Source organism: Lampetra fluviatilis, chromosome 7 (assembly GCF_964198595.1).
Source record: "Lampetra fluviatilis chromosome 7, kcLamFluv1.1, whole genome shotgun sequence".
In the NCBI taxonomy this organism is placed as follows: domain Eukaryota; kingdom Metazoa; phylum Chordata; class Hyperoartia; order Petromyzontiformes; family Petromyzontidae; genus Lampetra; species Lampetra fluviatilis.
In genome coordinates this window covers 3,863,329-3,890,033 of record NC_136281.1, presented here as the reverse complement: position 1 = coordinate 3,890,033, position 26,705 = coordinate 3,863,329, and the positions used below count along the sequence as shown (strand labels likewise).

General features: G+C 53.0%; 4 protein-coding genes across 6 annotated transcripts in view; 2 read left to right on the top strand and 2 right to left on the bottom strand.

Moving 5' to 3' along the window:
- The window catches only part of PSME4 (proteasome activator subunit 4), a 31,282-nt gene extending 23,920 nt beyond the window's left edge, over positions 1–7,362 (top strand). For both annotated transcript variants that reach the window (XM_078858204.1, XM_078858203.1), the window contains 6 exons: positions 139–267; positions 1,358–1,513; positions 4,376–4,529; positions 5,173–5,306; positions 5,918–6,061; positions 6,297–7,362. In XM_078858204.1, the coding sequence (XP_078714330.1) occupies positions 139–267; positions 1,358–1,513; positions 4,376–4,529; positions 5,173–5,306; positions 5,918–6,052 (708 nt within the window). In that variant the 3' untranslated portion in view covers positions 6,053–6,061; positions 6,297–7,362. The remainder of the gene's footprint in view (positions 1–138; positions 268–1,357; positions 1,514–4,375; positions 4,530–5,172; positions 5,307–5,917; positions 6,062–6,296) is intronic.
- Positions 7,363–13,640: 6,278 nt separating this feature from the next.
- Positions 13,641–16,027, top strand: LOC144933446 (putative G-protein coupled receptor 75). The gene has a single exon (XM_078858200.1). It carries the CDS (start codon positions 13,724–13,726, stop codon positions 15,572–15,574), a length of 1,851 nt encoding a protein of 616 aa, XP_078714326.1. The 5' UTR covers positions 13,641–13,723; the 3' UTR covers positions 15,575–16,027.
- A 1,332-nt stretch (positions 16,028–17,359) lies between these two features.
- LOC144933447 (uncharacterized) lies at positions 17,360–19,998 on the bottom strand. 2 transcript variants are annotated; one of them, XM_078858202.1, is made up of 6 exons: positions 19,681–19,998; positions 19,467–19,626; positions 19,004–19,410; positions 18,790–18,924; positions 17,629–18,546; positions 17,360–17,522 (listed from the first exon to the last, which is right to left on the bottom strand). In XM_078858202.1, exons 1-5 carry the CDS (start codon positions 19,976–19,978, stop codon positions 18,284–18,286), a joined length of 1,263 nt encoding a protein of 420 aa, XP_078714328.1. In that variant the 5' UTR covers positions 19,979–19,998; the 3' UTR covers positions 17,360–17,522; positions 17,629–18,283. The 2 variants fall into 2 exon arrangements, with proteins under 2 accessions (XP_078714328.1, XP_078714327.1); XM_078858201.1 differs by having other exon boundaries at positions 17,361–17,522; positions 17,629–18,924.
- Positions 19,999–20,007: 9 nt separating this feature from the next.
- On the bottom strand, positions 20,008–25,679 carry LOC144933331 (uncharacterized). Its single transcript, XM_078858014.1, has 2 exons — positions 25,502–25,679; positions 20,008–21,704 (listed from the first exon to the last, which is right to left on the bottom strand). Exons 1-2 carry the CDS (start codon positions 25,677–25,679, stop codon positions 20,008–20,010), a joined length of 1,875 nt encoding a protein of 624 aa, XP_078714140.1.
- Positions 25,680–26,705: the final 1,026 nt, after the last annotated feature.

Sequence of the window (26,705 nt, the reverse complement as noted above, 5' to 3'; positions counted from 1 at the left end):
ATAGCATCTAATTAATATTGATTCATTCTTCGAATTCCCTGTGCATACACTGAAGAAAACAAATATAAAACGTTTGTGTCACCGAGCTCAGCAGCAGCAGTCAGTCAGTCTGTAATGTGTTGCTTGTCCATGTTGCAGATTACCCCAGTGGAGAACGATGCCAGCTACGATGAGATGAAGAGCGATGCCAAGTTGGCGCTCTCACTCGTGGCCCAGACCCTGCTGCCCACTGACCACGTGCCCATCATCTTCAAAATGCTCCAGCAGGTGACCCGGGCGTGCACGAGCACCAAGCCTTTACGTGGTGTCTTACACACGATGCCCTGCGGTGGCGAGATGTTACCTACCTCGCCTGGTATGCAAGAGGTCATGGGTTTGATCCCATCCCTGTTGCCTGTAGAGTTGGAGTTTGCGTGTTCTCCCCGAGGTCTCTTGGATTTTTCTCCAGGTCCCTTGGGTTTTTACCTCCACATTTAGAAGCGTGCATGTAGAGTATTTGGCTGCTATAGATTTACACATGATAAGCCACTTAATTGGGCTATCACTTGTGACCAGGTCGCTTCTGAAGAAGAGTTATACAGCTCAGTGGACCTTACCTGGTAAAATTAAAAGTTTCAGTTTAGTACTTTAATAGTGTAAGGGTATGCAGTTACTGCAACTACAAATTACCCGGGATGTACCCGTTCTCGTCAGGTTTAAACCTGGATAGTGTTTGGAGGGGCGACCACCATGCAGAACAGGTTTTACAGGCTTCGGGGCTACCTGGTGAGCAACATTGGGCAGTTTAACTTTTCCATTGTTTTGCTGAACTTCTGTGCTGTCACGTTTATGCTGGCTGCTTTCAGCCCACAATGATGGTGTACGGTCATATTGCCCTAATGACCCGCCACAATGTGAGGAGGCCCCCATCCAGTGATGAATTGCCAAAGGGTTTTAGACATGTATGTGTAGTAACCACGATGGCGTGTGTGCGCGTGGTTCAGAGTGCGTGGTGAGGAGCGGTAGTGTAGTGGTTCGCGCACTGCACTACAAACCCGGTGACCCAAGTTCGATTTCCACTCACGACCAAAAACAATGGTGAATATTTGAACCGGTCCTGGGCCTCCCCGAGGTCGACTTAGGCTGAGCACGTTTGGCTACGTATGGTGCAAAAGATGTTCAACATACATGCTTACAATTGATTTACTTGTATGGTGTTTAAACATAAGCACTGGGGAGATAAAGGCAGCCAGATATAGTGTTGACCACCCACTCCCTCGTGTGCTGTGCCAGACTTAATATATTGCTTGCTTTTCGCACTTGCGCCAACATTCTGCTGAAGACTACATGTGGGGATCTTTGTCTCTGTGGTTCGCAGATCTCGTGTAGCAGCTCGTGGCATGCCCGCTACACGGCGCTCATTTACCTGCAGGTCACGGTCTTCTACAACCTCTTCCTGTTCCTGGCTGACCCAGAGGCCGTGTGCTCCATCCGTAAGCAAGTTCTCGCCTTCCTGCAGGACGAGCAGCTTGAGGTGCAATACGGGGCGCTTTTACTCTGCCAACACACACACACCCGTACAGAGACAAAGATTCCCCGTGTAACCTTAACATACTGTTGGGGCAAGTGCTGTTAGCAAGCACCTAATGAAGGCCGGCACTGCACACGAGGGGCGGGTGGCCAGCACCACGCCCGGCCTCCTTTGTCTCCTTTGTGGCGATGTTTACACAATGAACCAGGTGCTCAGTTGAAGCTGAGTCGACCTAAGGGAGGTCCAGGACCAGTTCAGATAATTATCACTGGTGTTGGCCGTGAACGGGAATCGAACTTGTGTCTCCGGGTTCGTAGTGCAGTGCTCCCCACACACGCACGCATACACGCATGCACGCATGCATGTCCGCAGTGGTCGGCACTGCAAGTCTTGACCGACTTGCTCAATCCACTTGTCTTGAGCCAGGGGTGTTGGACATACGCACGCACGTTAGCAAGTGCACGTGATATATACCCATATGCACAAACAAAATGCACTCGGCATACTCGAGGGTTATTATGCACAATTTCAACTTGTTTGGATATAAAAGCGAATGTCGGTGAAATTACGTGTCACAGGGCTAATTAAAGTCTGCTGAATGTAGCCAATTTACGTGCACCTGGGTCACTTTGCTCCCAGATGCATTTTTGGAAGAGTGCCAGTTTTAGACTCTCCGTATAAACTGTAGCCTCAGTACAAACTCTAGCGCACTGTGGTTTTACTCCCACTTTTTAATTGTGACCACGTAAACGTTTCAGATGGCCAGTTATTTTGCTTGCTTCCCAAAAGATTTTGGGAAAAACACCTAACTTTTACGACACCTGCCATGACACCCCAGCGCATCTCTTCACTGCCGCACGGGTTTCCATCACACGTTGGCTTTGTCCATGGTAAGACAGGGGCCTGCCATTTAGCCTGCTGATGTGAGCCATAAATCAGTTACCATAGCAACCCCGCTGAAATCTCCGATTGGGGTCCCAGCAGACTGGCTAAGCGGTGCAGTCAGGTCGCAGTGCCCTGCCGGTCGCTGTGCCATCTTCTGGCTGCCGCGTCGCACCTTCTTGCATGGCAGCGACGGCGGTTCATGTCGCACCCGTTGACTCGTGTTTACAGCGCCGAGTTGCGCAGTTTGTCGAAAAGTGATTGCGAGAGTGGTAATTACAAAATTGGTGCAGTCCGTTAAAAGGCAGCATTTTCGACATTGATGAGATGCTTTATATGCATTCAATGTTCATAGAAAAGTGGTAACGGTCGTGTCACAGACATATTGTTCTTTGTTGGAATGAAAATGCATGAAGTTGACTTTTACAGAAGTGAAGTTACACGGAACCTGATTTTCACATTACCTGGGTGTTGCTAAATCTGGTGTCTTGAAAATCTCATTGTTTAGTTTTATAATTTTGTACATATATAAACGTAGTTTTTTTCACGTTTCATTACTGTCATTGAATCTTAATTTGTCATTGGTCATTTTGTAGTGTAGATCTTATTTTCCATGTGGACAGAAAATGGGTATCTGTTAAGATCTCCTTGTGGTGAATTGTTCCTGGAAGTTTGGCCTTGCATGTATGCTGATCTCGTATCAGTATGCAGCGCATGACCCAAAGGAAAAGACACAATACCCAAGACGTGACCCTCCATCGCTCTCGCTCATTGTGGGCTAATCGTTATTCCGGTGAGAAGAGATAACCTCGGATGTCAGCGGAGACATGGATTTTCATCTTGCCTGTTTGGCAGTGGCAGCTCGTCGTTGATTGGAGTCTTGTTATCTTGGACTTGATGGGAACCTTGACCGTGTTTCACACTTCACCGACACGAATGCAAAGAATGTTCTCATAGAGTTCTTGCGTTGGTCTTCAAAATACTCGAAGTTAACGGTCGTCCGCATGCTGCTGACCATTAACACGAAGGCATTGAAAGAAAAAAAGTAAATAAATGAGAAGGCATTGCATTTAATGACAATTTGGTATAAAATGTAGTGCATGCCAGCTACGTGAGTCGATGTGTTTAGCACTGGAAATGGGATTATGTATTACCATTTTATTATGCAGTTGCATTGAAAAATTTAAATCCTTTGTGCGTTGACGATGTCAAATTTCTAGTTCAACATGAATAGCCTTGATACTGCTTTTGCAAGGCACCACTTTGTGTTTGCTCCATACACCATGCCCTGCCATCGCGGGGCAGCTTAATACAAGTACCATGTCGTACAAACTCTGTCTACAAACATCCAAGTGGCAGCCTCACAACAAAGCATCATTACCCTTGTGATTGTAACCGACTGAATGTGACTAATGAGCATTTCATATCTACATCTGATCCTAAGAATCGTTATCGCTTGGCTGAACTGTCACACAGCTTGGTTTGTATTAACATGTTACAATGCATCTGCATTCACACGACTGTGTGTTTATAGTGGATTGTGGGGAGTGGTAGTGTAGTGGTTAGCGCATTGCGCTCCGACTACCCGAGTTAATTTCCCACTCGCGAACATCGGTGTTGAATATCTGAACCAGTCCTGGACCTCCCCTAGGACAATTCAGCTTGAAATAAGTACCTGGTGCAGTGCATAAACATCAGCACTGCGTGGACAAAGGTGTCTCGGTATGGTGCTGGCCACCTACTACTTTGTGTGCTGTGCCGGGCTTAATAGTTGCTCACTAACAGCATTTACCCCAACAGTCGGTTCGGGTCTTTGCCTTCATAGTGGTTTTTAATGTTGCATTTTTGACTCGCCCACAGTAAACGTTTTTTTCCCAGAAAAAAATATATGGCAGATACACCGCAAGATATGATTGTACTTGTATTCATGTGGAATGCGTGCGTGCTTGCGTGCGTGCTTGCGTGCAACTGGTGGTGGCGCAGGTGCGGGAGATGGCAGCCACGACCTTGAGTGGCCTGCTGCAGTGCAGCTTCCTGCACATGGACGAGGCCATGCAGAGCCACTTTGAGAGCCTGAGCCAGACACGCATGCCCAAGCGACGTCACAGGGAGGCGAGCCAGCCCATACCTGTCACAGGTGCGCTTTCAGTTATATTATACGAATTGTTTGTTGCAACAATAATTATAACTACACCAATAATTATTGGTGTAGTTGACGCACTCTGTTTGCTCTGTTCACCATGTCTTGTCGTAGTGAGGCAGATGATTGCCAGTGCCACGCTGCGCAATGATAATGCCAACATCACAACAAGCATCACCCTTTTGAATGGTGACCGCTGTGGAGAATATAATTTACCAAATGACTTATTTTTTTATTCAATCTCCACAAAAAACACCATTGGTTGGATTGTTTCTCCAAAAATAAACAATGAGAAAACTTCATCTTCTTGGTTCTTTCGGTAAAGTCACGTAGAATGGAAATAATAAAATAATAAAAATAAAACATAAAATAATTCTCACGACGTTTCCGCCACAACGCAAGCAGCCGTCCTCAGGTGGAGAACAGGTCTTTCGAGAAGACAGAGTCCGAAACGCCGTGTTTTATTTTTATTATTTTATTATTTCCATTCTACGCGACTTTACCGAAAGAACCAAGAAGATGAATCCCTGCAGTCAGGAAAGCTTTAAATCGAAAAATAAGAAAACTTGTTGTACGCCACAAGCAGAGGTTTTATTGATGACCTGAGGCTCGCGTGTGTGTGTGTGTGTGACTCGTGAAGACCTGGTGCGGCGCCACGCGGGGGTGCTCGGGCTGAGCGCTTGCATCCTCTCCAGCCCCTACGAGGTGCCCACCTGGATGCCCCAGCTCCTCATGGACCTCAGCCAGCACCTCAATGATCCCCAGCCCATCGAGGTAATCTGCGGGCTGCAGCATCACGACATCCGCTCGGAAGGAAATCTCAGAATAGCTTTGCGTGCTGGCTGTTTTTTTTATCCATAATGAATCCGAATGTAAAGTTATAATCCGGCTCAATAGCACTGTGGTAAATTACTCGATTCGTACATGGCAAGCCACGGAGTTGGGTCTCGGTGGGGGATCGACTCCACACATCATCATCCATCTTGGGTCAATAAACATTAATATCATCTGGTGTTTAGTTAAGATCGATTGCCCTATTGGGAGGCGGACATTATCATAATTATGCTCGTTTACCCAGAATAGCCTCACTGAGTCCAATGACATTTTTCAGGAGGAACCTGCCAAGTCTTTGCAGGAAAGGGGCTATGATTGCTTGCATATTTCAATTGTGTAATTTAATAAGAATGGGGAATTTCCACTTCGATTTTGAGCTGCCAACAGAGATGAGCGTGGGCAATGTGAAAACACTTACAATTTTGATGAAATATTAAAATAAACACAGAACTGAGATGTAGTTAAGATATATTTTTTTTCGTGAGCGAATAACATTTTTGAAGACTAAAAACACATTTGCTCCTCGCGACTGGATTTTCCTTTTTTTTTAGTTGACGGTGAAGAAGACGCTCACCAACTTCCGACGAACGCACCACGACAACTGGCAGGAACACAAGCAGCAGTTCACGGACGATCAGCTGGTGGTGCTCACAGACCTGCTTGTGTCTCCCTGCTACTATGCATGAGCCAGCACGGTACTAAAGCAGGACAATATATTGCCCGGCATGCGGATTTATTAGCACACAGTGCATAGTCTAGCAAATTTCATGAACGCAACATACCAGTCAGTTGTGAACCTAGAATGTGAGTTTTAAAACGTACCACGCGGAGATTTACGCTTTTATCTATTTCAAACTGTTAGGACTGAACACAGTTGATCAACTTATTTACTTGAGAGATGTGTGTGTATGTGTGTGTTTTTGTTTCCAGATATTCTTTCGGTGATGCTTTTGGGATTGAGCCGTTGACCTTGTGGGACCAGAATCCATCACCAAAAGATTCCGTTTCCTGTTGGTGACGGCCAGCTAAAGTTCGTCCTGTGATGGCATTTGCATTGGCGTCATTGGGGATTCTGCATGATAGAAAAAACCGAGACATTTACAGGCATCTGAACATTTGCCTTTTTATGCACAATACTAAATAAATATTTACACTCAAGCAATACCCACAGTATTCATTTAAAGCATGTTATGCTCTGCTAAAATGTGACCATTAAATGGATAGTGAAATATTTCTGCGCCAGGTTTGCGAGCAGCACTGCTCTGCTCGTTTACTCAAAATGCCGGGTGTGCGGGGTTACAGTCCCCAACACGGACGGGGAAGGTTCGAATCCTTTCTCAGAGAAAGAACCTGTATATTGCTAGGTTTTCAATTGTTTTTCTTGATTGAGAGTTGCATTGTTGTTAATTGCAGTAGCTGATTGTTTATGCATTATTATTGTTTGGGTTTATCTTTTGTTTTACAGCGTTTTATTTTGGTTGTTGAAACCTGTTTACCTTTGAAGTTGTTGCTTGCAGCTCATTGTTCAGGGAGTAAGTGGACTTTGTGCGATGGAAGCGATCAGCTGGGCAACACACGTGAAAGCCAAGTTTGTGACCAGACAGACTGGTGGCATTTTGGTTTGATATTCTCAACAGGCGTTTCTCTCGTTGGGTTCGTTAAGAGAATGTAACGTGCTGTCTAGCGACACGAGGCGGCGTTTTCGGCGTTGGCATTTTGATTTTGACTGAAAATGATTTTAATTCATCGGCCACTCAATCCCGGAGTCATTTAAAGGGTCTGATTGAGTGATTTATATTTTCTCGTGCCAAATGTTGAAATTTTAAACAAAAATATGATCGGTGCATTTTTAAACAAAGACATACTCGTCAGGTTATAAACAAAAACCTCACAAAAGTGAGGTTGCTACGTGTGCTTGATCGGTGCACGCTTTTGAAACAGACTGCACATGTTGTGAGTCACCAACCCCCCCCCCCCCCCGGGAAAATGATTTCATAATTTTGTCTAAAAGGAAATAAACAATTTTATCAAATCGTACATCATGCAGAAAGAAAGATGTGTTGCATAATGCGTTACTGGAGATCCATTAATTTTCTGTCATCGACATCCGAATGCACAACTCGTAACGTGTCCAGGCACACAGCATCCAATACATTTTGAGATGTAAATGCTGTGAAGCATTGATGTGGCTGTGAAGCATTGATGTGGCGGTAAAGAGAAACATTATTAAATAATTGCCCATAAACCAAAATCGCGAAAGAAATACACAAGCAAAGGGGGATATACCTATACTTTTTTACGAGAATAAACGTACATTTAAAACAGATAATTGCTTGTAGAATTGGACCATGAACTTTCAACAAATACAAATATTTAAGGGCAAAAAACGAGCTCTTAGTTCCCAAGCGAAGACCAAGCGACCAATGTAGAGCTAAAAAAAATAGTATCTACCCCCGATTTGTTGTGCTGTATATTTCCGTGGAACGTGAGCACATTCTGCAGCTCCTGAAGGCAGCTCCTGTTGCACGTGTAGATGGATAGTGGACATGATCTGTGGACTGAAGCATACGAAGTGTTCTCAGGATTTGCATGCAAAGGGCACTTAATGCCTCGACGACTTCAAGCGCCTTGCATCACACTTCTTTTTCAAGGATTTCATTGCCCTGCTGCAGTCTATCCGAGGGGACACCCAGTGGCAGCTGTCCCTGTGCGGCACGAGGTGAAGACGACAGCGGCCTGGAAATGAGCACGGGTCTGCCAGCGTGGGTCAATTCTAAGTGACGATAATTACATTCGATTTAAGGCGGAGGGGGAAAAATGCCAACGTGTTTTCCAATGTATGAATAACGCGAATGAAATGTGTACACAAGTATTCTGCGAAACATTGCTTGGCTGCATTCTGCAGAATCGAAATATCCATGCGGTCAATATGCCCCCTACTCAAAGGGGCTTTATGCGCACAAGTCACGATTACCTACAATGGTACAAGCTCCAATTCCACTTTGTGATTTAGTGCAATTTTACTGCTGAATTTTTTTAGAGTCCTTGCACACTCATGGGGTTTAATTGTTTCATTTTTCACTGCTGTATTCCAACATTTTCGCTGCCGGTCATCCAGCGTTGAACCACCAACAACATTGCCGTTGATGCAGTCTTGCTTCATTGTCCACTGCCCACGCTTGCCTGGTACGACTCTTAATTGGTCGTACTGCGTTAGCAGTCGTGCGAAATCATGCAATTTACACATACGCCCAACGTTATCGGCACGTCCGACAAGCGTGACGTGCCCTGCATAGCAAGCAATTCGCGTAGCAACGCAACGCGTGCTAGGAAAGAAGAAACATTGGCCGAAACATCGCACATTGTCCATTTCCCTCTCTTAGTGCCACTTCATAGACGAACGCGCCGAGTCTTTTTGTCGTTGCTGCTCCCATCCTTTTCGCGTGGTCTCCCACCATTTTGGCCCGTGTCGAGGTGTTGAAGGTCATGGTACATGCGCACACACACCCCGTGCTTCCCATCCCCGATGCACGATGCCCCCCGCCACCCCCCTAGTGTTGCGCATCGCCAGCACCGCGTAGGCTGAGCGAGAGAACGAGCGAGCTGACAGCTCCAGCTGCAGCAGACCGATTCATCATTTCGGCTGCCGCGCTGCAGTCGGTCGATTCGCGCTGCGAAGATGAGCGATGCTCGGTTTATTTTCGCACACTTTTACTGAGAGCGAGCGCTGCTTATTTCTCGCGGGCGTTCGTCTCATGCTGCGGTCTTTTAAATGCGGCTTCAAAGAGGCAGCCGTCTGTCGGCTAGCGGGAAGGGGGGGGGGATGTGTGTGAAGAGTAGCGGTGTCACATCGTAAAGCACGAGGAGGAGGAGGCTGCGCATCGCGAGGAGGAAGGGAAGACGTTGCCTGGTGGATCCTTCGAGTGGAGACCCGGGCTGCAATCACGCATCGGCCACCAACGCGTTCATCCAAATCCTCATTCATTCACTCATTCGTTGATGTTCGATCCGTGCGTTCTGGAAGAGGAGGCGGACGGAGACGCGCCTACGACGAAATCGGGGTAAATGCATTCATTCGCGTGCCCCTGTGCTATTGTTGCTAGAATAGCAGTGACGACGATGATGATGATGTTGTTGTCTGTGTATGGGTTGCGCTTGTGTGGGATTCGCTGGGGTGAGGGCTCACATTGGCATGCCGCGGCGCGCGCCGTGCACACGCACCACACACACCATACACAATATACACACACACGTGAGCAACGCGGCGCAGGCCGGGCAGAAACACACCCCCCATACACACACCGTATACACACACCATACACACCATACACCGTATACACAATATACACAATACACAATATATACACACACCACGCACACCATACACACACCATACACACCGTATACACAATATACACACCATACACACACCACACACACCATACACACCGTATACACAATATACACACAATATACACACACACCATATACATACAACATACACACCGTATACACAATATACACAATACACACAATATACACACACCATACACAATATACACACACCATATAATACAATACACACACACCGTATACACAATACACACCGTACACAATACACACACTATACACACACCGTATACACAATACACACACCGTATATACACACAATACACACACCGTATACACAATACACACCGTATACAATATACACACACACCATACACACACCATACACACACACACCGTATACACACCATATACACACACACCATACACAATATACACACCATACACAATATACACCGTACACACACAATACACACAATATACACACGCCGTCCAGAGGTGTGGACTCGAGTCATGTGACTTGGACTCGAGTCAGATTCGAGTCATGAATTTGATGACTTGCGACTCGACTTGGACTTGCATAACAATGACTTTGTCCCACCTCTGCCGTATACACAATACACACCGTATACACACAATACACACAATATACACACGCCGTATACACACAATGCACACACCGTATACACACACAATATACACACACACACACCGTATACATACAATACACACGTCATATACACATAATACACCCACACAATACACACACTACACACACACCATACACACACACCAGAGGTGGGACAAAGTCATTGTTATGCAAGTCCAAGTCGAGTCGCAAGTCATCAAATTCATGACTCGAGTCTGACTCGAGTCCAAGTCACATGACTCGAGTCCACACCTCTGACACACACCCCATATATACACAAACACCATACACACACACACCATATACACACTACACACACAATATACACACACTACACACACCATAAACACACAATACAGACCATATACATACAATATACACGCACAATACACATACACAATATACACACACCGTATACATACAATACACACACATCATATACACACAGAATAGACACGTAAAATACACACACACACAATACACACATCATATACACACACACACACCCCATACACACACCATACATGCACCATATACTCTCCATACATACACCATATACACACCATACACAGCCAAAACACACCAAATATACACACTGTACACACATACACATACACACCCAATACAACCAAAATAAACCCCTACACACACCGTACACACATACACACACCAAACAAAGAAACACAATACACACACTATACTGTAGACACAATACAAAATACACACGCACACACCACACACACCCATTACAACCCGTACACCCACACCATCCACACGATACACACCCCAAAACCACATGCACCCTCACACCATATACACACATACCACACACCCCCATACATGCGTACACAGCCCAACATACACACACACACACCTATCAACCCATACGATTTACTCGTATATTATTGTACAGGGAAATTTAGTTACACAAAGACACACACACCATAACAAAGACACACCCACCATAACAAAGACACACCATCACATACACAAAGACACACAATACCATACACAAGAACACACACCATAACAAAGACACCCGCCATTCGCCACTAAGTGGCGGTGACGTCACCACGACGCTTGTGCCAGGCTATGTGCACCTTGAGGCCACGTGGAGTGTCGAACGCCCGCTGGCAGGAGGTCACGGGGCAGACCCAGGTGCCACGGGTCGACTGACTGAGATGACCGAGATGACTGGCTGATGCCCCACCTGTGCCCCCTACTGTGCCACAGTTGGCACACCATGACATACACAACGACACACACACCATAACATACACAAAGACACACACACCATAACATACACAAAGACACACACACCATAACAAAGACACACATCATAACATACACAAAGACACACACACCATGACATACACAAGAACACACACCATAACAAAGACACACCATGACATACACAAAGACACACACCATAACATACACAAAGACACACACACACCATAACAAAGACACACCATGACATACACAAAGACACACACACACCATGACATACACAAAGACACACACACACCATGACATACACAAAGACATACACCATAACAAAGACACACCATATACACAAAGACACACCATAACAAAGACACACCATAACATACACAAAGACACACCATAACATACACAAAGACACACACCATAACATACACAAAGACACACACACACACACCATGACATACACAAACACACACACACACACCTCCAACACCCAGGCACGAATCCCCTCCCTCTTCCTCTCGCATCCACGCAGTCTCATCAACGCAGTCTCGCGCCCACGGGGGCGACTCGAGCGAGTTGCTGGGGGCAGCAGCCGGGATTGTCAGAACGAGGATCGTGTCGCGTTGTGTGCCCAGTCACGGGGGACGAGGGGAACGAGGGGGACAGGACCCCTGGGGGGGGGGGGGCACTGTAGTGAATTAACTGGAGGAGGTGGTGGGGGGGGGTCGAGGAGTCAGTGGGTGAGGGAATGACAGGGAGTCACGGGACCCTGTGGTGAGCGGACTGGGAACGAGATGACTTTGTGATGAGCGGATAAGTGGACCACCCTCCCCTACCGCGATAGGGGTTCTGGAGTGGTGGGGAGGGAGGAGGACCACGAGGGGATTTGCCCCGTGCGCTCCCTTTCAGCGGGCGCCGTGCTCTGGAGTTTGGCTCTTCCGGGGCCGAATCAAGCGATGGGTCTTGAGTGAACGATTTCGCCTGGCTAATACCTTGAGACGGACCATCTGCTTTGCGAGGTGGTCCAGGACTCCAGGGCGCGCCGTGTGACTAATGCGAGGCCCCGCGTCACCCCGCGCTCTCTCCGTCTCGCCCAGGAGGTCGGGCGCCCTGAATCGAGGGGGAAGGCGCCACCAGGCGAAGATGAGGAAGGAGCGCGTTCGGGGCCGTGGAGGGCCTCACCTGACCGCCTGAGGGAGCCTCACCTGGTGACCTGAGGGGACCTCACCTGGCGACCTGAGGGGACCTCACCTGGTGACCTGAGGGAGCCTCACCTGGCGACCTGAGGGGACCTCACCTGGTGACCTGAGGGGACCTCACCTGGTGACCTGAGGGGACCTCACCTGGTGACCTGAGGGGACCTCACCTGGTGACCTGAGGGGACCTCACCTGGTGACCTGAAGGGACCTCACCTGACGACCTGAGGGGACCTCACCTGGCGGCCTGAGGGGACCTCACCTGGCGACCTGAGGGGACCTCACCTGGTGACTTGAGGGGACCTCACCTGGCGACCTGAGGGGACCTCACCTGGCGGCCTGAGGGGACCTCACCTGGCGACCTGAGGGGACCTCACCTGGTGACCTGAGGGGACCTCACCTGGCGACCTGAGGGGACCTCACCTGGCGGCCTGAGGGAACCTCACCTGGCGACCTGAGGGGACCTCACCTGGTGACCTGAAGGGACCTCACCTGGCGACCTGAGGGGACCTCACCTGGTGGCCTGAGGGGACCTCACCTGGCGACCTGAGGGGACCTCACCTGGTGACCTGAAGGGACCTCACCTGGCGACCTGAGGGGACCTCACCTGGTGGCCTGAGGGGACCTCACTTGGCGGCCTGAGGGGACCTCACCTGGTGACCTGAGGGGACCTCACCTGGCGGCCTGAGGGGACCTCACCTGGTGGCCTGAGGGGACCTCACCTGGTGGCCTGAGGGGACCTCACCTGGTGGCCTGAGGGGACCTCACCTGGTGGCCTGAGGGGACCTCACCTGGCGGCCTGAGGGGACCTCACCTGGTGGCCTGAGGGGACCTCACCTGGCGGCCTGAGGGGACCTCACCTGGCGGCCTGAGGGGACCTCACCTGGCGACCTGAGTGGGCCCTTGTTCACTGCGCGCGCCCCCCTGCCAACATGAACGACAGCAGGCCGGGGCCCCTGCTGGCGCCGCTGCACGCGTCCGCCTCCCCGAGCCACCACCTCCTCCTCCTGCCCCACAGCCAGCCGCAGCAGCAGCAGCAGCAGCACCTCCTCCTCCTCCCCGACACCGGCGGCCCCGGACCCGATGGGGTCGGCCCCGCGGCGCCGGCCCTGTCCCGCGCCACGCTGGCCGCCTGCACCCTTCTGCTGGCGCTGCTCTTTTGCGTGGGCACGTACGGGAACCTCGTGGTGTTCCTCTCCTTCTTCGACCCGTCGCTGCGCAAGCTGCGCACCCACTTCGACTTCTTGGTGCTGAACCTCTCCTTCTGCGACCTGTTCGTGTCGTGCGCCACGGCGCCCATGCTGGGCTCCGTGCTGCTCGTGCGCCACTGGGCGCGCGGCGCCGTCTCGCACTCGCTCTGCTTCTCGCTGCAGCTCACGGCCGCCGCCTTCCCGCTGCTGTCGCTTCAGACGGTGTCGGTCATCGCCGTGCAGAGGCTGCGCCTCGTGCTGGGTCAGCAGCCGAGCCAGGCAGCGGCGATGCTCGTGTCGCACGCCTCCTCCGCCTCGGCGCTCCTCCTGTCGCTGCTGCTCTGGGCGCTGGGGCTCATCCTCGCCGCGCTCGCCGCCCTCCGCGGGCACACGAGGGGCCCCGGGCCGGGCCCGCAGCTCTGCCTGCCCCTGCTCTCGGGGGGCCTCGTGCTCTACGCGTACGCCGCCGACTTCCTGCTGTGCCTCGTGGTGCTCACCGTCTCGTACGCGCTCATCGCGCACGCCCTGCGGCTCAAGGCGCGGGTGCGCAAGGGGGCCATCATCACCGTGGACGTGGCACCGGGGGCCGGGGAACGGCCGTGCGCGCCCGACGCGGCGGCCGCGGCGGCAGCGGCCCCGTGCGCCGGCGCGACCCGCGACCACGGGCCTGGCCCCGCCGACGACCCCGCGTCGAGGATGCGAGGGCCCGGCCTCATGGCCACGGCAAAGGACTCGAAGGCGCTGCTCACGTGCCTCGTGATCGCCCTGTCGGCCCTCGCCTGCTGCATGCCGCTGTCCGTGGCGCTGCTGCAGGGGGTCATGTCCGCGGGCCCCAACGGCGGCGTGGCCAGCACGCAGCTGGAGGTGTTCGGCTACACGCTGCTCTTCCTCAAGTCGGGTCTCAACCCGTTCCTCTACTCGCGCAGCGGGGCAGGGCTGTGGAAGCGCCTCTCCTGCTGCCTCCGCGCGCTCTCCGCGCCGCTGCTCGGCGTCTGCACCTGCTGCACCTGCTGCTCCTCTTGCTGCTGCTGCTGCTGCCGGCCCAAGACGCGGCTGCGCGCCGTGGGGAGAGGAAACCTGAGCGCAAACTGCGCAAAGTCGTCCCACCACGACACCAACTCCGCCTGCATCCTCTCCCCGAAGCGGCCGGCGTCTACGTACGACCGTCCCCACCACCACCACCATCATCACCACCATCGGCACCACCGGCATCAACAGCAGCAGCAGCCGCAGCCACCTGGTCCACGCGGGGGCCGCGTGGACCAGGCGTGCGGGCCCAGCCTGCACAGCCTCCAGGCCGGTGCCGAGGGGCGCCGGGGCCCCGGGCCGCGTTCCGAGCGCCGCCCGTTCGCGCACAGCGCCTCGTCGCCCATCAACAGCCGCGTAGAGCCCTACTACAGCATCTACAACAGCAGCCCGTCCCCTCCCAGCAGCCCGGGGGGCAGCGTGCAGCACCAGCGAAGGGGGCAGCATCCCCGTCGGGGGCAGCGCGGGGCCAGCGGCTGCGTGTGCGCTGCCCCCGCGCTCACGGAGTTGCTGATGGAGCCCGAGAGGCCAGCGGACAGGAACATGATCCCCCTTCCGTCCGTGTGACCGCGGGATCGCTCCCCTGCCCAGTCCTCGCGTCTCTCCCCCTCGACACTCTCCGCTCTCCGCCCTCCGCTCCCCACTCCGCTCTCGATGCATCCTGTCTCCACTCTCCCCTCTTCTCATCTTTCCACTTCTCCATTCCCGTGTCTCCTCTCATCCTTCCTCTCCTATCTCCACCCTTCTGTCTCCAGTTCCTACTCTGCACTCTCCTCTCCGTGGTCCCCTCTATGCCGTCGTCTTGTCACTCTCCTCTCTCCACTCGCATCTCCTCTCTCCACGGAACTGGTTCGCCGATGATTTCGCATCAGCCGCACCGCACAACCTCCGCACTCAAGCGGGTCCGACACGGACACTGTCGTGACTGAGCTAACGCGGGCACAGGTACCTGGGACACGCACGCAGAGACAGGGACCTGGGACACGCACGCAGAGACAGGGACCTGGGACACGCACGCAGAGACAGGGACCTGGGACACGCACGCAGAGACAGGGACCTGGGACACGCACGCAGAGACAGGGACCTGGGACACGCACGCAGAGACAGGGACCTGGGACACGCACGCAGAGACAGGGACCTGGGACACACACGCAGAGACAGGGACCTGGGACACGCACGCAGAGACAGGGACCTGGGACACGCACGCAGAGACAGGGACCTGGGACACGCACGCAGAGACAGGGACCTGGGACACGCACGCAGAGACAGGGACCTGGGACACGCACGCAGAGACAGGGACCTGGGACACACACACAAAGACAGGGACCTGGGACACGCACGCAGAGACAGGGACCTGGGACACGCACGCAGAGACAGGGACCTGGGACACACACGCAGAGACAGGGACCTGGGACACGCACGCAGAGACAGGGACCTGGGACACGCACGCAGAGACAGGGACCTGGGACACGCACGCAGAGACAGGGACCTGGGACACGCACGCAGAGACAGGGACCTGGGACACGCACGCAGAGACAGGGACCTGGGACACACACACAGAGACAGGGACCTGGGACACGCACGCAGAGACAGGGACCTGGGACACACACGCAGAGACAGGGACCTGGGACACGCACGCAGAGACAGGGACCTGGGACACACACACAAAGACAGGGACCTGGGACACGCACGCAGAGACAGGGACCTGGGACACGCACGCAGAGACAGGGACCTGGGACACGCACGCAGAGACAGGGACCTGGGACACACACGCAGAGACAGGTACCTGGGACACGCACGCAGAGACAGGGACCTGGGACACACACACAAAGACAGGGACCTGGGACACACACACAGAGACAGGGACCTGGGACACACACGCAGAGACAGGGACCTGGGACACACACACAGAGACAGGGACCTGGGACACACACGCAGAGACAGGGACATGTGACACACACACAGAGACAGGGACCTGGGACACACACACAGAGACAGGGACCTGGGACACACACACAGAGAGACAGGGACCTGGGACACACACACAGAGACAGGGACTTGGGACACACACACACAGAGACAGGGACCTGGGACACACACAGAGACAGGGACCTGGGACACACACAGAGAGACAGGGACCTGGGACACACACACAGAGACAGGGACCTGGGACACACACACAGAGACAGGGACCTGGGACACTCACACAGAGACAGGGACCTGGGACACACACACAGAGACAGGGACCTGGGACACACACACAGAGACAGGGACCTGGGACACACACACAGAGACAGGGACCTGGGACACTCACACAGAGACAGGGACCTGGGACACACACACAGAGACAGGGACCTGGGACACACACACAGAGACAGGGACCTGGGACACACGCAGAGACAGGGACCTGTGACACACACACAGAGACAGGGACCTGGGACACACACGCAGAGACAGGGACATGTGACACACACACAGAGACAGGGACCTGGGACACACACACAGAGACAGGGACCTGGGACACACACACAGAGACAGGGACCTGGGACACACGCAGAGACAGGGACCTGTGACACACACACAGAGACAGGGACCTGGGTCACACACGCAGAGACAGGGACATGTGACACACACACAGAGACAGGGACCTGGGACACACACACAAAGACAGGGACCTGGGACACACACACAGAGACAGGGACATGTGACACACACACAGAGACAGGGACCTGGGACACACACACAGAGACAGGGACCTGGGACACACGCAGAGACAGGGACCTGTGACACACACACAGAGACAGGGACCTGGGACACACACGCAGAGACAGGGACATGTGACACACACACAGAGACAGGGACCTGGGACACACACACAGAGACAGGGACCTGGGACACACACACAGAGACAGGGACCTGGGACACACACACAGAGACAGGGACCTGGGACACACGCAGAGACAGGGACCTGTGACACACACACAGAGACAGGGACCTGGGACACACACGCAGAGACAGGGACATGTGACACACACACAGAGACAGGGACCTGGGACACACACACAGAGACAGGGACCTGGGACACACACACAGAGAGACAGGGACCTGGGACACACACACAGAGACAGGGACTTGGGACACACACACAGAGAGACAGGGACCTGGGACACACACAGAGACAGGGACCTGGGACACACACAGAGAGACAGGGACCTGGGACACACACACAGAGACAGGGACCTGGGACACACACACAGAGACAGGGACCTGGGACACTCACACAGAGACAGGGACCTGGGACACACACACAGAGACAGGGACCTGGGACACACACACAGAGACAGGGACCTGGGACACACACGCAGAGACAGGGACCTGGGACACACACACAGAGACAGGGACCTGGGACACACACGCAGAGACAGGGACATGTGACACACACACAGAGACAGGGACCTGGGACACACACACAGAGACAGGGACCTGGGACACACACACAGAGAGACAGGGACCTGGGACACACACACAGAGACAGGGACCTGGGACACACACACAGAGACAGGGACCTGGGACACACACACAGAGACAGGGACCTGGGACACACACACAAAGACAGGGACCTGGGACACACACACAGAGACAGGGACCTGGGACACACACGCAGAGACAGGGACCTGTGACACACACACAGAGACAGGGACCTGGGACACACACGCAGAGACAGGGACATGTGACACACACACAGAGACAGGGACCTGGGACACACACACAGAGACAGGGACCTGGGACACACACACAGAGAGACAGGGACCTGGGACACACACAGAGACAGGGACTTGGGACACACACACAGAGAGACAGGGACCTGGGACACACACAGAGACAGGGACCTGGGACACACACAGAGAGACAGGGACCTGGGGCACACACAGAGACAGGGACCTGGGACACACACACAGAGACAGGGACCTGGGACACTCACACAGAGACAGGGACCTGGGACACACACACAGAGACAGGGACCTGGGACACACACACAGAGACAGGGACCTGGGACACACACACAGAGACAGGGACCTGGGACACTCACACAGAGACAGGGACCTGGGACACACACACAGAGACAGGGACCTGGGACACACACACAGAGACAGGGACCTGGGACACACACACAGAGACAGGGACCTGGGACACTCACACAGAGACAGGGACCTGGGACACACACACAGAGACAGGGACCTGGGACACACACGCAGAGACAGGGACCTGTGACACACACACAGAGACAGGGACCTGGGACACACACGCAGAGACAGGGACATGTGACACACACACAGAGACAGGGACCTGGGACACACACACAGAGACAGGGACCTGGGACACACACACAGAGAGACAGGGACCTGGGACACACACACAGAGACAGGGACTTGGGACACACACACAGAGAGACAGGGACCTGGGACACACACAGAGACAGGGACCTGGGACACACACAGAGAGACAGGGACCTGGGACACACACACAGAGACAGGGACCTGGGACACACACACAGAGACAGGGACCTGGGACACTCACACAGAGACAGGGACCTGGGACACACACACAGAGACAGGGACCTGGGACACACACACAGAGACAGGGACCTGGGACACACACACAGAGACAGGGACCTGGGACACTCACACAGAGACAGGGACCTGGGACACACACACAGAGACAGGGACCTGTGACACACACAGAGACAGGGACCTGTGACACACACACAGAGACAGGGACCTGGGACACACACAGAGAGACAGGGACCTGGGACACACACACAGAGACAGGGACCTGGGACACACACAGAGAGACAGGGACCTGGGACACACACACAGAGACAGGGACCTGGGACACACACAGAGAGACAGGGACCTGGGACACACACACAGAGACAGGGACCTGGGACAGGCACGTGGCCGCGATGTGCATCTCTCGCAGTCGCGCGGCCCGTTTCGTTATCAAACGCGGCGAGACCGAGGAGCGGGTCTGTGTCGGCTCTTCCGCCCGTTATCACGCGAATGTTGCGAGGCTGTACTTGTGTTTGGTTGAGCGCACAAGTAATGTACCGTATTATAATTGGTGTAAACTACTGCTTTCTTGAATTGTTGAGCAAATTCCTGCGATGCTCCAGACGTTCGTGCGGGGATCTGCTTCAGGGCAGGACACCGCAGACGCACGTGCACAAACGGTGCCTCTCCCCAGGCCACCCGTCCCCGATCCCCTCCACGAACTCTGTGAAACTTCTGTGACCCCGAGCGGCGCTTTGGTTGTAAACTGCTATGAACGGACGAATGGATTAGCCGTGTCCAACAAAATTCACCATTTGGCTGCCAAAACCCCACTGCGCAGCTCGTCACCCATTCTTTATTAACGACTGCAGTGTCGTGTGCTGGGGAGCTGTGGAGATGGAAGCTGTGGAGATGGGAGCTGTGGAGATGGGAGCTGTGGAGATGGGAGCTGTGGAGATGGGAGCTGTGGAGATGGGAGCTGTGGAGATGGGAGCTGTGGAGATGGGAGCTGTGGAGATGGGAGCTGGTGGCTGGGAGCTGTGGAGATGGCAGCTGTGGAGATGGGAGCTGTGGAGATGGGAGCTGTGGAGATGGAAGCTGTGGAGATGGGAGCTGTGGAGATGGGAGCTGTGGAGATGGGAGCTGGTGGCTGGGAGCTGTGGAGATGGCAGCTGTGGAGATGGGAGCTGTGGAGATGGGAGCTGTGGAGATGGGAGCTGGGGAGATGGAAGCTGTGGAGATGGGAGCTGTGGAGATGGGAGCTGTGGAGATGGGAGCTGTGGAGATGGGAGCTGTGGAGATGGGAGCTGGGGAGATGAGAGCTGGGGAGATGGGAGCTGGGGAGATGGGAGCTGTGGAGATGGGAGCTGGGGAGATGGGAGCTGTGGAGATGGAAGCTGTGGAGATGGGAGATATGAAGCTGGGGAGATGGGAAGCTGGGAGCTGTGGAGATGGGAGCTGTGGAGATGGGAGCTGGAGAGATGGGAGCTGTGGAGATGGGAGCTGTAGAGATGGGAGCTGGGGAGATGGGAGCTGGGGAGATGGGAGCTGGGGAGATGGGAGCTGGGGAGATGGGAGCTGTGGAGATGGGAGCTGTGGAGATGGGAGCTGTGGAGATGGGAGCTGGGGAGATGGGAGCTGGGGAGATGGGAGCTGGGGAGATGGGAGCTGGGGAGATGGGAGCTGGGGAGATTGGAGCTGTGGAGATGGGAGCTGTGGAGATGAGAGCTGTGGAGATGGGAGCTGGGGAGATGGGAGCTGGTGGCTGGGAGCTGTGGAGATGGGAGCTGTGGAGTAGGGAGCTGGGGAGATGGGAGCTGTGGAGATGGGAGCTGTGGAGATGGGAGCTGTGGAGATGGGAGCTGTGGAGATGTAATCTGGGGAGATGGGAGCTGTGGAGATGGAAGCTGGGGAGATGGGAGCTGTGGAGATGGGAGCTGTGGAGATGGAAGCTGGGGAGATGGGAGTTGTGGAGACGGAAGCTGGGGAGATGGGAGCTGTGGAGATGGGAGCTTTGGAGATGGGAGCTGTGGAGATGGGAGCTGTGGAGATGGAAGCTGGGGAGATGGGAGCTGTGGAGATGGAAGCTGGGGAGATGGGAGCTGTGGACATGGAAGCTGGGGATATGGGAGCTGTGGAGATGGGAGCTGTGGAGATGGGAGATATGAAGCTGGGGAGATAGGAAGCTGGGAGCTGTAGAGCTGTGGACCTGTGGAGATGAGAGCTGTGGAGCTGGGAAGCTGGGACGCTGGGAGCTGTGGAGATGGGAGATGTAAAGCTAGGAGCTGTGAAGCTGTGGAGATGTGAAGCTGGAGAACTGACAATGTGGGGGAATGCTTTAGTTTCGTGTTTGAGTTGTGCGTTCACGCCTGCTTGAACCAATGGCAGGCAGTGGCAGGCAGTAAGTTCACAGTGTATCGGTGTTATTATTACAATATTGGTGTTAACCGTGTTAAGAGATGGGCACATTTTAGTATTCAGCAGCAGATCGCTTTGATTTGTACATTTCTTAAACGCGTAAATAGGTTGAAAGGAAGTACTGTGCGGTATTGTAACACGACGGAGGGTATATTTTATCGTTTTTTTTCAGTACTGTACATAATAGAGAGTGGAAAGTAATTTGTAACAAAAACATTGGCCGACTGAAAACGCCAAATCTCGCTCAGCCATGAAACGAAACAATCTGTGTGCTTTTCCTATTTCGTATTGAATAAACGGATGATCACTGAAGAATCACCACCGATAGTTTGTATAATGCTCACGCTTGCAGAGTTCCACTTTGAGACATGCTGTTGCATGGCAAATCGGCGATGTGTGTGTGTGTGTGCGCGCGTCTGTGCACAGGTGATTGTGGTGCGCGTGTCAAGGTGTGTGTGTGGGGAGCGGTGGTGTAGCGGTTAGCGCGCTGGGCTACAAACCCGACGACCCGAGTTCGATTGCCGCTCACGGCCAACACCAATGACGCTCATATTATCTGAACGGATTCTGGGCCTCCTCTAGGTCGACTCAGTCTCAAATGGGTACCTGGGGCGATGTGTTAAACGTTGCCACTAGGGAGACAAAGGCGGCCGCGCGTGGTGTTGACTATGTGCTCTGCCGGCCTTGACAGGTGGTCGCTCACAGCACTTGCCCCAAAAGTCTGTTTACGGCTAGACGGTATTCAGTGTACACTGTTACAAAAAAACAATTCACCAGCAGCGTCGTAAACAATGGCCTTCTCACACATCGTCAAGATAACAGGCGACGGTTTCGAGCAATAGCTCTTTCTTTTTTTCAAGAACTATTGTTTGAAACGTTAGCGTCCTGTCGGGAAGCTGCTGTGCGCGCGTGTAACTTGATAGCCGAGGTGTTTTATGGAATTGGGCTCCACCGCAATTCGTCATCTAACTCAGTGGCTCTTCTTCTTCTTCTGAACCTGGGGGGTGCATCACGCGCTCCCTGGGGGTGCGAGATGCCCTCTCTGGGGGGGTAGCGGATTTTTTGAAAGCTAAATCGTCGAAACACAAATTAAGCACGGCCACGTAAATGCAACTTATTTTTTATTTCATCAACCCCTACGTATTTTTTTAACGTTATATATATATATATTTTTTAACGATTGAGAACCAAAGAGGTTTTGCAAGGCTGCAGTCAAGGTGAAGAACCACTGCCCTGACTACTCTATACGCGCCACCAATGTCACGACTGACGTGGCTGATGTTGATGTAGACCAGTGGCTCTTCACCTGAGGTGCACGCATCCCCTAAGGGTGTGCGAGATGCCCCTTCTGGGGGTACGAGCCATGGCCAGATTTCTTTAGAAGGTAGAATAATCGCAACACACAAATTTATTAACATGCTACGTTGTTTTACGATTGATAACCAAAGCGTGCAAGGCTGCAGTAAAGGTTATCCCAGTGTTCTTCATCGCAAGGCCTGCCAGCCACTGGTGCCCCCCTTGGTGGCCTTTAGTGCGGCCCCCCCCCCCCCCGACAATAGACACACGTGAGAACACCCCATCATCATCATCGTCGTCGTCGTGCTGCCAAATCCCAGTGGTTTCAAATCTGTGGCGGCCCTCACACTGATGCCTTGTCGGCGAAAGTGCCACCCTCCCCCCCGCTCTGACAATGAGTGAAGATCGCTGCTAAGGGGCCGTCCATAAATGACGTCACGCACCTAGGGGCGGGGGGGGGTTAGATATTTGTGACGATGTGTGACGAGGGGGGGGGAGGTGAGAAATGTAACGTCACATTAAAATGCGCAACTTTAAATAAATATAGACAACACGTTCTACTTAATTAAATAGACGTTTTGATAAATGTTTTCTCCTACAACATCAGATTGCAGTGCCACATTAAATACGCACTACAATGACAATAGTTTAAAGCGATTTGAAGCATGTAAAAAAAATATTTGGGGGGGAGGCAGAGCTTTGTGACGTCATATTTGAGGGGGGGGGGGTCTGACTTTTGTGACGCCGTGTGACGAAGGGTTGGGGGGGGTCAAAAATCGTCAAAAATCGCGTGACGTCATTTATGGACGGCCCCAAAGAGCGCCTAATGTTACATCGGCGGCGGTCGAGGCAGATTATTTGCGTCAGGAGTATCGGATTCTTAGGTTTTTTCGGTAAAGTCACGTAGGTAAAACATCAAAATTAATGAAAATAAAATAAAATAAAAACAAAAATCACGACGTTTCGGAGGCAACACAAGTCTCCGTCATCAGGTGGGACCGTCACAGCCGAATTAGCTGCATCAAGTGTTGCCTCCGAAACGTCGTGATTTTTGTTTTTATTTTATTTTCATTAATTTTGATGTTTTACCTACGTGACTTTACCGAAAAAACCTAAGAATATGATGCCTTGCAGTCACGAAAGCTTCAAATCTAGAATTAAGGAGTATCGGAGTTGGTGTATCGCCGTGATCATTTGGGAATCGGGCATTGAGTCGTGGGATGTCCCACGGTCTGTTGTGGGTAGGGTGACCACAGTCGGCACAATTCGCTCTCTTAAAACCATGGCTTGTTTAGAAGGGCCATTGGCACGAAACGTCGCCCATTATAAATGCACTGTATTTTCACCCCACCTTGAGGACGATGGTATTGGCACAGACTGGAAAAAGCGTTGCCCGGCCGAACCGCAGCAGTGACGTCAATGCATTTAAATTGCCTCGAGACGCTGGTGGGGGTAGTGGGGGGGATGGAGTGTTGAACGGCGTTCGATCTTAATTTTGGAGCTTTCGTGACTGCAGGAATTATTCTTTGGTTCTTTAGATCGTCACGGCGAAGACGGCGCTGCCCGCAACTTTACGGTGACCATTCCCCTTGCTCGCGTTCCCTCCGCGGCCTCACCAGAACACAACAGAGACCGTGCGCACGAGCATTGACAATGTCAGCCTCTCAACACGCTCGTCACTGACACCGCTCTTCAACAGCAATTACAATATACTGTGCTAAGCGACGTTTCGGGCAATGACCACTAGTTCATAGCCACTTTGTCCCGCTGATTAGAAGGCCCATTGCCCGAAACGTCGCCCGTTATATTTACCCCCATTTAAGGACGGCGCTGTTGATCAATGTGTTGAGTTGTTGTTTTTTCTCTACGAGATCTGTGTTCCCCCTCCCTCCCCCCTCCCTCCCCCCTCTACCCAGGGTTGCGTCTTCTGCCAATTAAGGCCGAATACACAGCAGCCTGATAGCACGAGCGCCAATGCTGTGACGGCGGTGGTGGTGGTGGGGATGTGATGAATGATGGAGCAGCGCGGGAGGGTGGTGACTCGGGGGAGCCGAGCTCGCGCACAATCCGCGCGCGATGACGTCAATCGCGAGCTGCCACCACCACCACCGCCCGCCCGCCCGCCTCGGCCTCTGCGTCACCGGGAGGACGAGGAGAGGGGGTCACACGGCCCTCTCGAATTTCCTTCGCTTTTTCTGTCCCTCCCCTCCTCTCCTCTCACCTCACCCACCCGCGGCGCCGCATTCCCTCGTTTTATTTCCTTCCTCCTCCTCCTCTCTCCTCTCCTCCCACTCCAGCCTTCCCATTTCCCTCGATTCTCCCAACGTCACGTCGCCCTCCATCTCATGGTTCTCGTTGCTTTCCTCTCTACTCTCCTGCTTCCGCATCGTCTGGCCTCCCTCCCCCATCTTCCTGTCCCTTCTGTCCTCCTATCTCTCTACATCATCCCCTAGCTTCCATAAATTCTCAAAATATCGCCTGCCCCCCCCCATGCTCCGCCCATCTCAATCCCATTTCGCCCGGAGCACCTCCTGATCGCCCACGCGGCCCGGCGATGAGGACACGTGTGCCGCTTTCAGCGTCCGTCCGTGCCCACCTCCCTCCTCTCAATCCCTTCGTCGCATAGCTGGCAACCCATACGGTTTACCCGAATTATTTTACGGGGAAATTGAGTTTTCAGGTCCATACGGCGTACAGCCGTTTCAATACGGGCACATTTTTTTTTATGCTTTGTCTGTTTGTGTTTCTCCCTTGTGATGGGACTTTGTAGGATGAAAGTTGCGATTTATAAGGGCACGGGGTGACCAACAAGGTCTGAATTGGTCGTAATAAAGGAGGCACTGATAAGGGGTTGACAGGTTCCCATAACCCGATGCCAAAGCGAACAATGCAACCTCAGTGACTGCGTTTCCATCGTGGTGCAATTGCCCCACGCTTGCGAGTTCTACATTATAAAAGATGAGTTGTATCCGTCCTACGGACCGACTAAAACTCATTTATTCAAATAAAAACATCAATTAACTCCAGCAAACACGCTAATTGGAAGCAGGCTCAGCCTGCTGTTTATGATACAGGTGATACGTTCACCACGCGGATGGGTGAGGGTGGCCTTCATGCAGTTGGTGGATTGACCACGTGCACGTTGTAAGAGTGCAAGCTATTGGGGACAGTAAACGTGGCATTTTCTCAGACACTGCACGCGTCTATCGATGAGTGAATATGTACACGAGAGGGGATTGCATTGTGTACGTGTTGTGTGGCGATTAGCCACGTGTTTTTGTCCATATATAAATTAGGGTCCGTATAAATTTCGATTTAAAGCTTACGTGACTGCAGGGCAACAACACAAGCAGCCGTCCTCAGGTGAAGAACAGGTCTGTCGGAAAGACAGCATCTTTCAGCGTCTTTCCGGCAGACCTGTTGTGGCCGAAACG

Coding starts and splice junctions, on each gene's coding strand:
- LOC144933447 (XM_078858201.1), bottom strand. CDS start 19,978: ATGCACATCGCGGCCACGTGCCTGTCCCAGGTCCCTGTCTCTGTGTGT. Junction 19,627..19,680: donor TCTCTGTGTGAGTGTCCCAG/GTCCCTGTCTCT, acceptor TGTGTGTCCCAG/GTCCCTGTCTCTGTGTGTGT. Junction 18,925..19,003: donor TCTCTGTGTGTGTGTCCCAG/GTCCCTGTCTCT, acceptor TGTGTGCCCCAG/GTCCCTGTCTCTCTGTGTGT.
- LOC144933446 (XM_078858200.1), top strand. CDS start 13,724: ATGAACGACAGCAGGCCGGGGCCCCTGCTGGCGCCGCTGCACGCGTCC.
- LOC144933331 (XM_078858014.1), bottom strand. CDS start 25,679: ATGGGGGAGGGAGGCCAGACGATGCGGAAGCAGGAGAGTAGAGAGGAA. Junction 21,705..25,501: donor GAGGGAATGCGGCGCCGCGG/GTGGGTGAGGTG, acceptor CCATCTCCACAG/CTCCCATCTCCACAGCTCCC.